This window comes from Nuphar pumila, chromosome 5 (assembly GCF_984573655.1).
Source record: "Nuphar pumila chromosome 5, dmNupPumi1.hap1.1, whole genome shotgun sequence".
In the NCBI taxonomy this organism is placed as follows: Eukaryota; Viridiplantae; Streptophyta; class Magnoliopsida; order Nymphaeales; family Nymphaeaceae; genus Nuphar; species Nuphar pumila.
The window spans coordinates 17,786,887-17,797,914 of record NC_143253.1 but is presented as its reverse complement, the minus strand read 5'-3'; the positions used below and the strand labels follow the sequence as shown (position 1 = coordinate 17,797,914).

The 11,028-nt window shown below is 35.8% G+C and overlaps 1 protein-coding gene across 1 annotated transcript; it reads right to left on the bottom strand.

Moving 5' to 3' along the window:
* Window positions 1-9,532: 9,532 nt before the first annotated feature.
* Window positions 9,533-10,384, bottom strand: LOC149836977 (ethylene-responsive transcription factor ERF023-like). Its single transcript, XM_090007199.1, has one exon. The coding sequence runs from the start codon at window positions 10,382-10,384 to the stop codon at window positions 9,806-9,808; it is 579 nt and encodes a 192-aa protein (XP_089863325.1). The 3' UTR covers window positions 9,533-9,805.
* Window positions 10,385-11,028: the final 644 nt, after the last annotated feature.

Genomic DNA, 11,028 nt, shown 5'->3' with positions numbered 1-11,028 from the left:
TAAAATCTAAAATCTAGGATTGAATCTAAAAACTAAAAAATGTTTCAAATTTGAGTATTTTGAGAAAAAATAAGAATTGATATTTTTTATAAATGATTTAATCAATGTCATGTTACCTCTAATTATGAAAGTTTATCATAAAATATCAAATCTTATTAAATCAAATTAACTATAAAAATTAAATTATCAAACCCTATTAAATCATAAAGTGATAAAATCTTAAAATGCAAAAAGATAAATCATAAATAAACAAAAAAACCATAAACTATAATAAAAATAAACCATAAAATTAAATAAAAACCCTCTAATTCAAACCCTAATAAAAGAAAATAAAAAAGCCCTAATTTAAGAAATTTGATTCAAATGCCTAATCAATGAAAATCAAAGTAAAAAACTCTAATCAATGAAAATCAAAGAAAACTAATCAATTAAAATCAAATAAAAAACCCTAATTTCTTAAAAAAAACCTAAAAATGAGAGAAGAACAAAAAAGAAGAAGGGGGAAGAACGAATAAGGAGGAAGAAGAAAAAGAAGGGGAAAAAACAAAGAAAATGGGAAAGAATGAAGGAGGAAGAAGAAAAAGAAGAAGGGGGAGAGTGAAGAACAACGGGGAAAGCCAAAGAAGAAGGGGACCTCACTGTGCCTCGCCGACAGCATCACTACGGACGCCGATGACCCCCTGACAACATCATACCTCGCCACTGAATACAAGAGAGAGACCCCTTCCCTCAATTTTTTTTAAATCCCTTGTTCCCTGCGTCCACGTTCTAAACGTAACAAGGGGTGTTATGAAAATTACACCACTTTTTGGATGTGGTGGATGTGCTCGCGTATCCGCCGCATCCAATGGCTGATTAATCCCCTGTTTTTAGTGAGATTTCAGTCTGAAATCCAGCGGGGACAATGGATCAAACATGCCTTAAAGTACCCATTTGACCTAGGTGGAACCATTTTTGATATGATGAGTTATATTTTGATCCAGAAGTCTTTACAATTGAACCTTTCTACTTTGACTCAAATATTGCAGGTGGATCCATTTAGTATTATGCTACAACCACCAACAAGAAGCATGGTTGTTAGGCTCTTTTAATTTGGACCATTGGCAAAATAGATCATGTCATCGTCAGCTTTTTTGAATTAGTGCATCAATCTATACCCATTAGAGATGTCGAGTGAAAATTGGAAGAAACAAAAGCGGATCATACTTGAGGCTGAGACTTTTTTCAACCCAGAAAGAATGATGCAGGTGCGGAGCGACAGAATTATTGGTTCGCTGAGTCCATTTAGATCTATTTATATTTTAGATCTTTATTTGTTACTTTGAATTCTTTTGTATTTGAATCTTGTATCTGATCCAAAATTTCATGATAAGTTTTATCCTTAATTTTTTTTATATTTGGATCTTGTATCTGATCCAAAATTTCATGATAAGTTTTATCCTTTTAGAAAGTTATCTGAAAAGCTTGTTCGCTTAATTTAGAATTAGAAAAGTTTCACTTATTTACAGAGGAGGTATCTTTGTAATAGGCAGTTTATGGAGATATTGAAATCAATTAATTTTTAGTTTATTTGGTTTATTTTCTGCTTTTGAGTTAATTTTATATTATTTTCTAATAATTTCTTGAATTTCTTGCTATTTCCATATTTATTTCCTGTCTTCCTTAGGCAACTCACAGTCGGTTAGATTTTCTTTGTAAATCGGGCCCTCCGGTTTACATCATGTACTTACGATCACTGTTCTGTCAACGTAAAACCCGTGGACATGGTTTAAGCTTTGCATTACAAATTATTATTACTTTTACAATCTAAAGCAAAATTTAAATTGTCATCTCCATTAGCTGAAACGTCGCAATCGCCAGCCTAATCATGTTTTAAATTATGCATAAATAATGTCCCCAAGACAGCAAAACATAACCACAAAATCGTGTAAAAAGCTTTGCCTAAAAGGCACAAACCAACAAAGGTAGGGCCGCGTCAAATTATATCTCATACTAGGGGTGTCAACGGATCAGATCTTCACGGTCCCAGTCTGGGTCCACATCGGACTGGATCTACCATAAGCAAAATGATACTAGAACCCTTATATAAGACAAATCAAACCCAGACCATCCCGGATATATAGAATCCTTTTTCACTTTTTGACAACAACAAAATGGATAACTAATGACAGCCAAGGCTGTTGCTAAAGCTCCCAGCTTAAGAAAAAAATATAAAATAACTTTTAAATTTATTAAATTAAAAAAAATTGAACCTTAATCAAAACTCTAGTCATTTCTGGGACTGGTATGATGTTTCATATATATATATATATATATATATATATATATATATATATATATATATATATATATATCATAGCTGGTGCCTGTTGTTTCTGAAGTAAATAAAACAGGATCCTGGACTTTATGATTTGAATGAGTAATGAGTTCTAAAAGATCAAGGGATTTGTAGCCAAATCCCTCTATCATGCATCTTCTTACACTTTACAATTTAGTTTTGACAAAGGGATGCGGGTCCGATCCAACTCCTTTCTTTGTAACCAAACTCAAATCTTACTAAATTCAGCTCAAGTTGGAATTGGATCATATATACCCAACTTGTCGACACAGCTTTCACACACGTCAGTCATTGTGGAATATCTCTACCAATGTTGTCAGTATCGGTATCCACCCTGACATGTTGGGCCGACGATTCCGGTGAATCAGCCGATACCCATTCTTAAGTGAATCGTTGAATCAACTAAAAAATATTTCATGTCAATCATATGATCCATGTTAAAATTATTAAATAATATTAAAAATAAAATTAAATATTTTTTAAAAAGTAGTCGATTCAGGTTAACATGATATCGATTTTCGTATCAATTGTGAGTGCGAAGCGAGTTCAAACTGACGAGGGATAGGTGTGTCACCTTCTTGTAAGTAGCGCATGAGCAATCAAGGGTTAATATAGCCAACTACGCGTTCGAATAAATATCATAGACATTAGAGTGAGCATCGAGTTTCAGAAATATATCGTACAAAAGGTATATTGTATTTTGGCACCTGCGAGCTCCGCGGAGTGCAACGTGCGCTCTGCGAAGAACCCTCCACTACGATAGAGAAGACCTTTCATAATGCAGTGAAACTCTCTAGCCAAAAAAGAATCATCGTCACTCAACATGCACTTGCCGAGCTTCTCGCAAAGGTATAATAAGGTTGGGTAATACTCATAGAGAATTTGCATAATCATCAGCACCCCGTGCACCTGTCATGTGCAACATTGATTTCATGTTGTTTTTAGTTATGTATTTCAGTAGCAGTGAAAGAGAAAGTTAATGCAACTTTAATTGCAAGACTTAATGGCCTCCCCCAAAGTGGTGATAAAGTATCAAACACGTCAAACTTGGTTTTGATTTTTAGCAAGTAGAATGCAATACCACATGAACAACTCTCAAACGGACAACATTAGTGGGACCCACCTTTGGATTTGGACTTTACAAGTAGCTAGGCTGGTAAATGAGTAACAGAGGGTGTTTAAGCTCAGCTCATTTATTGTGTGGAGCCCAGCCAAAGCTTGAGCTCATCAAAATGATGAAAAGCCTAATGTCATGGAGGGACCTATTCTTTTTTTTTTTTGTGGCTTATATTCAACACATGTAAAGGAAACAGGTAAATGACATAAAAAGAAAAGTGATTTGGATAAAAAGAAATGAGTGACTTAGACAAATAATGTCCAACAAATTATCACCCGATGTTTTTGCTATATTTTTCGAAAATATCTCAATATTTATTGCAATGTTGATAATTGGAGAAGAGTAGGTGATCTAAATCGGTCGCCGGATTTATGAAGAAGAATCTATGTTATGCTACTCCTATGCACAAAAAATCGAGAAAAGTAACAAAAATACAAGAAAATAACAAAAAAGCATAAAGATGCAAGAAATAAAAAGGAAAATAATAGGTTAAAAGAAAAGAGTAATTGATTTATCTCATTCAATTGTCAATAACCTTCTATATCTTTATATCCTTTTATAGACGAGAGTTTCTTAATTACAATCAAATTAATTAATATATTTAAATCAATTTTTTAAAAGATAAAACTTATCCTAACAATATGGATCAGACATATTGATCTAATATCTAAGCACAATGAACCAAAACAAAATCTAAAATCTAAAATCTAAAATGGATCTTTTACGAACCCTGATCTTCTGCTTCACTCCTCCCGTGGGATCAAAGAAGCATGCATACCTGATTCTCTAAATCATTCTAGATATGATCAACTAAACAGGTGGAGTTCAATTTTTAGAGTTTTACATATAAGCATGAAAAAAAAAGATTAATATCCGAAGCCAAATAAATGAATAATGTTCTTTCAAAAAAAGAATGAATAATGGCCTTTCCCATCCACATTTAAATCAGATTTAAGTATTGCCTACATGAAAACCAAATCCGACCCGTATATATAATTGCTACTGAACGTAGCTTTAAACTGAAATGCTCGTGGATTGACTTGGCTCCTGTTCGTCATGGACTCATTCATGACTGGCCTTAAATGAGTCGAACTTGAACACAGGGTTTGCAGCTCGGCTTGGTTCAGGTGAGCCCGTGCCCATGTATATATATATATATATATATATATATATATATATATATAACTTCAAACCGTTAACCTGTCTAAAAAATTCTGACACTTGCATGCGATCGGCGGTGCATTTTTTTTAACGTGCTTAGGACATTTTGTGACCATTCAAAACTGCCGCAAAATATCCCATTTTTAATTATTTTTTGGATGTGCAGTATTACGCAGCGGGTTCGAACCATGTTCGAAGATATTGGTTTCTTTCTCTCTCTCTCTTTGTGTGTGTGTGTATATATATATATATATATCACACACGAAAACCCATAACAATGGACAGGAGAACGTTGGAAGCATGTCAAATGTGTGCCCAACGTTAATATGCACAATTTGGGTGTTTTTATTGCAGTCAAAGATTACAGCTAAAGCCTGTTTTTTTTGCTTAAAGTGTGCCCACCGGAGTGTATGATTTTCAGGTCCATTGTTGGTGGCTACTAATGAAGGTAAGGAACTAATAAATAGAAATCACTTTTTTCTTCAAATTTTTTTAATTTTTTGTAGATCAAATGTGATGATATGCATATATAGATTGTTTAGTAGAAAACTTATTTTGAATCATGATTATGATAAGTAATTAGGTTTTTAAAGAGATCCAAAAATCAATAGCCCCCAAAACTTCATAACTCAAAAAAATCACAGTTTTACATTGAAAAAATATGATCCAGGCTTTAATCCTTAGCAAACAAACCATGTTGATGTGGTTAATTAGATTGAGTCGATACAACTTTCATCTATTATTTCTATCTCATTAGGGAAATTATCACACACTGCAGGCCCTTGATTTTTAAATATTTATAAAAACATATCTTTGTGTCTTAATGGGATGATCTAAGGGCCAATTCTCATTAAAAAAACATTAGATCGCATTTGTAAGGTTAGTTTCATAAAAAAAAAAAGCAAAAGAGAAAGAACACAAAAAGTGTTTGGACCACTCCTTTTACCAAATGTTACCTCTTTTCTAAACGAGACAGATCCAGCTTTAAGTTTATGCATCCACGTGAACTCAATTAACATGTGTGTGTGTGTGTGTTTACTTCACTTGTAAAAGCAAATATGATAAGGGACTTGACGTGATGACATAGACATGTATCACATCATCTTTTTCGTAAAAGACAAAAAGGTTTTAAGCACTAGTAACCCAAATATCCACCAACCGCGGGTCCCGTTTGTGTGGCAGAAGCAGTTAGTTCACGTCCCTTGTGTTAGAACGTTGCAAGTTCGAACCCCAAATGGTATGGTTGTATAACTTCTAAGGGTCTGCTTAAGCCAAGTTTTCTCTGTCAAAAAAAACAAACAAACTAACAAATTCTTTTATCATATTTAATCCCAATACTGACAATATTTTAATATTGATAAATTTTTAATATTTCTTAATAATATTTGAATAAAATACAGTTTTAAGGATTAAAATATCAAAAAAGGTTTTATCAATTAAAAGTAAAAATATCCATATCCTCCTGTCTTATTTTGAAAAAAAAATTCAGATTCATGTGTGGAATTAGTGCCATAAGCCATTACTAATGAGAACGGATGAAGTCAGAGGCAGCTGCGATGGATTACCATCAGAACTGCTTATGTAGCCGTTCATCCACAAGGTGAACGGCCTCCCAGGCCCGATGCTTTTGGTTTATTTTCAGCCATTCATTTTGTATACTCTAGATGCCCTTCATCTAGATCATTAGTGGTTCTGAAAATAGTTGTGGGACCCATCTAAGATACAAAGGAACCCCCAATATAGTGTTTGAGAGGCCGTTCATTCAGAGACAGCTCTGACAGATTACCCTCAGAGCCTTTGACTAGGGGTGGCAAAATCTGACCCCAACCCGCTTCTTAGCAGGGTTAGGGTTTGGCTTAAATGGGTTCGTATCGTAAACGGGTCAACCTGCCTAACCCGTTTATTAAACGGGTCATGTTTGTGTTAGGGCTATGCCAACCCATTTGAACCGTTTAATAAACGGGTTAGGCGGGCAGGTCAACCCGTTTCCACGAACCCGTCAACCCGCTACCCGTTTATATATATATTAACTTATCTAACCCTAACTCCTAACTTTACACTTTAGTCACCCACCTAACTCCTTCTTACCCAGCCGCAGCGGAGAGCCCGAGACCTCTCATCTCCAGTGGTGGTGTGCGCCTGTGCGGTTATCATGTCTATGTTATCGGGTCGACCCGTTTAATAAACGGGTCGCCGTGTCGTGTAATTGTGTAGTGTCAACCTGACCCATTTATTAAACGGGTTAACCGTGTCGTGTCGGGTTACCCGTTTAATAAATGGGTCATGTTCGTGTTTGCCACATCCGACCCGTTTAATAAACGAGTCGTGTTCGTGTTGAGGTATACTGACCCACCAACCCGACCCGACCCGATTGCCACCCCTACCTTTGACCTACTCTCTCTTTAATAATATGACCAGATCTTCCGTTGAGTGAGTACAATAATTAAAACTTCACAACGATCTGTGGACAATTTTTTCACAATGGCGAGGGGTGCAGTGCAACAGGACGGCTGCAAAGAGTAGACATTTGTTCCTGAGAGTCAGGGTAGAAAAAGAGCAGTCTTAATGGGGTTACCGTCCTAATGACAAATATCGCTAGATTTATAAAAATCTTGCGATAATATCGTGAGAAATTGCCTGAAAGTTTAAAACGGCAATTTCTCTTGAGATTTTCAAAATATCGCAAGATTTATGGAAAATGCATGAATACCATGATTTAAACGTGAATGGCTATTTATGGTGAAAATCCATGTGTTTTTATTTTTAAATATTTTTTATTAATATTTTCTTATAAAAAATATTTTTTATATTTTTTATTTATTTGTTATTGCAGAGATTTTGCCGTTTTTAACGTTTGTCACTATGGTTATTGCATTAACGTGCATCCTTGTTCAGGTGTTATTAGCCATCCCATGAACTGGGCTCTTGATGACATAGTGACGCCCTAATCTGTAAAAAAAAAATATTGTACATTATGTACACATCATTCGAAGTAGTCACTTTTTTGCCATCCTTTTTTTTCCAAGAAGTGTGTAAACCTGGCTGCATCCGCAAGGGGGATAACACCCACGGGAATCGAACCTCAACTTCCCGTATGACAGCCGAGTCCCATTCCAACTACGCTAACCCTTAGGGTCTAACTTTTATTCTTGATACAAAAAAGTTGCACATAAATCTATGCTAAAACTGTGATTTTGAATGGATTAATCTCCTCAAATAATTAGTAATTTTGAGATGGTTTTAAGCTCAATTCTAGCCTACCAACAAACTTTGCACCATATATTCATTAAATTGGCTAAATATCAGAACTTATATATATATATATATATATATATATATATATATATATATATATATATATATATATATAAAGAACTATTGAGCTAGAAATCAACTCAATCTAACCACATAGTCATATTCAGCATAGAGGCACATTTTTTTTAGTTTGCTAAGGATCAATATTCATATTATGCTTTTCTAACACAAAGGCACAATTTTTTGAGTTACGAAGTTTTGGCATATTCTGCAGTGTTGATTTTTGAATCCCTTCAAAAACCTACTTGTCATAACACATAATTCAAAACAAGTTTCCTACTAAATCAACCAAGTAGATCATGTCTATAACATTTGCTTCCCAAAAACTTTAAAAAAATTGAAGAAAAAAAAATAATTTTTTCAATAATTTCATACCATATATATATATATATATATATATATATATATATATATATATATATATATATAAGATAGTTTGGAACTATAATACCTTACCATGTTTCACGCTCTTGTTTGTATGGATCCAAACACCAAATGATAGATCTAACCGTACAAATGTATTTAATATGGTTTATTTACTATGGTAGAAGGTTTTATCATGTCAAATACATCACAAGATCCTATTTTCGAGACAGTCAAAATTAATGACTCAAAATTCATAATAATAAGGTGGGTCTAAAAATGATTTAAAGCATCACATTTTGGTCACCTTTAACATATAAAAATAGTAAATGGAGCATGTTAAACCTTATCTACATCTACATACTAGTTTTTATTTAGAGCTTAGATCTATTTAAGTCAAATGTGTACAGCCCTAAGTTATGGTACCACCATGTATATATATATATATATATATATATATATATATATATATATATATATATATATATATATATATATATATATATATAAGGTAATACATCTATGCTAAATGAAACATGTTAACTGGGTTTCTCAAGTTTTTTTTTTTCATTTTATTTTTAAATTTTGAACGTACAGATGTGATCTATGTACTTGATTTTATAGAGATCAGCTCTTGAAGCATTTGATTCTAACACAATAGTGGTTTTTTATAAGGTTTGAAAAATCAAGGGTCTAAAATTTTTGTAAATTTTTGAACCTCTAAATATTATTTTTTTCATCGAAAACACATAATTCATGTGCAGATTCCTAGTAAATTGTCCATGCACAACGTATTTACGGGGTTGGAATAGTGAAAAAATAATAAAAAAGCTGAAAACCCCATTTAACACGTTTCATTTAGCATACATGATGGTTTTGTAACATGATACCTTATGGTGATATGCATGCTCTTGTTTGTATGGATCTAGCCACCAGATGGTAAATCTAACCATACAAATGTTTTCATCACACGTACTTAAAATGTTAGAAGATTCTATTATGTCTAATACACCATCATATTCAGTTTTGACGTGGTGAAAAATCAACGGCTCACAATTCATAAAAATAGGAGTTGTTAATAGGATATGTTAAACATCATTCAAAGGTTAGATTTTGCGTCAAGTGTACCACATGGGTGCGTCATTCAAAGGTTAGACTATGAAAACGGTCTAGCATAACCATACATCATACGGTTGTATACCTTACATCATACAGATGGAACAGAGAGAGATTCACAATTTCTTTTTTTATGGAATAACAGAGTATTATTGGCATTAAAACAGCATAACAGTACATGACGAGACATGAGATTTTTTTTTTGAGAGAGAGATTCTCAATTTCTGAAAACGCATTATTATATGTTCAGCAAATCTAATTTCAAAAATAGAAAAAGAAAATGCTAAGAACTAAAACGAAAGAAAAGAAGAATAATATATCAAACAGACGACCATCGTTCAGGTCGACGAAGAGAGAGAGAGAGAATCACTCTTTCTCTCACTACTGGGGATCCGCTACGCAACGCAGGAGAAGCTCCACAATCGAAACTCCGGCGAGTCAACTGTCATATAATCGGTGTCATCCCCACAACCCCACACTGAAACCCACTCCTCATTGCCGTCGGGCAACGCCGGCAGCTCTCCCCAGAAGTCCTCGTCCTTCTCACCGCCGCCACCGAACTCTTTTGCTACTTCGACCACCGCGCCACCACCATTCCCACAGCAGCCGAGGGGCTTCTCCACCGCCACGGCCAAGGCTGCCGCGGCAGCAGCGGCCTGGATGTCCCTAGGGGAGGAGGTGGCGGGTCGGGGGAGGAGCTCGGCCTCGTCGGGGAAGTTGAGAGTGGCCCGCCGACCCCGGAGGCATAGCGCGGCCACGTCGTGGGCTCGCGCCGCCATCTCGGGCGTCGGGAACGACCCCAGCCATATCCTCGACTTCTTCCGCGGCTCCCTGATCTCCGACACCCACCTCCCCCACCGCCTCCTTCTCACTCCTCTGTACACCGGGTGCCTCGTCGGTCCGCTACCTCCTCCGCCCGTTCTCTGTCCCTCAACCGCCCCAATTTCCGGTTTCCCCCCGCCGGATTCTTCCATCTCCTCCACTCTACGCTCCACCCATCATTCGGAGGCAGAGTGGTTTTTATTGCCTCCCCCCCCCCCCCCCCCAAACCCCAACGAAGAAAATCAGATTAAAAAAAAAAACAAATGGGAGATATTCTGAATAAGGGTGTTTTCCAATTACATCACTCTCTATGCGTGCGATGGTAGGACAGATCTGGTGATATGACGAAACATGAAAGCTTTTTGTATTTGAAAAATCACTACCATGACATCAGCACGCTGTTGGTGGGCGTCATAGTTTGTACAACAATGAATGGTCATAACGAAGGCCACGGACGGTGGTGATTTAGTAACACAAAAATGTCTATGTTTTGGCGTATCACCTGATCCGGCCTTGTAGGACGCGACCCCACTACTTGGAGTTTTCGCACGTGGTGGAAAAACTTTTTCTGATTCTCTGCCCTCTGACACGTTCTACAATAATAAAAATAACCACGTGGGTTCAATCATTGTGGTTAATGAGTTTAGACACCTTAGGATGTTCGGATCTGAATCTGGACCCACATGGGGGTTGGAATATGGTTGAATGGTTCTATATCAGATTTTGGATCCGAAATCCATGAAAGGATGCGGTTTTGCTTGTTAACAGCCCAACTCATCCATATCCAGATCCAAAT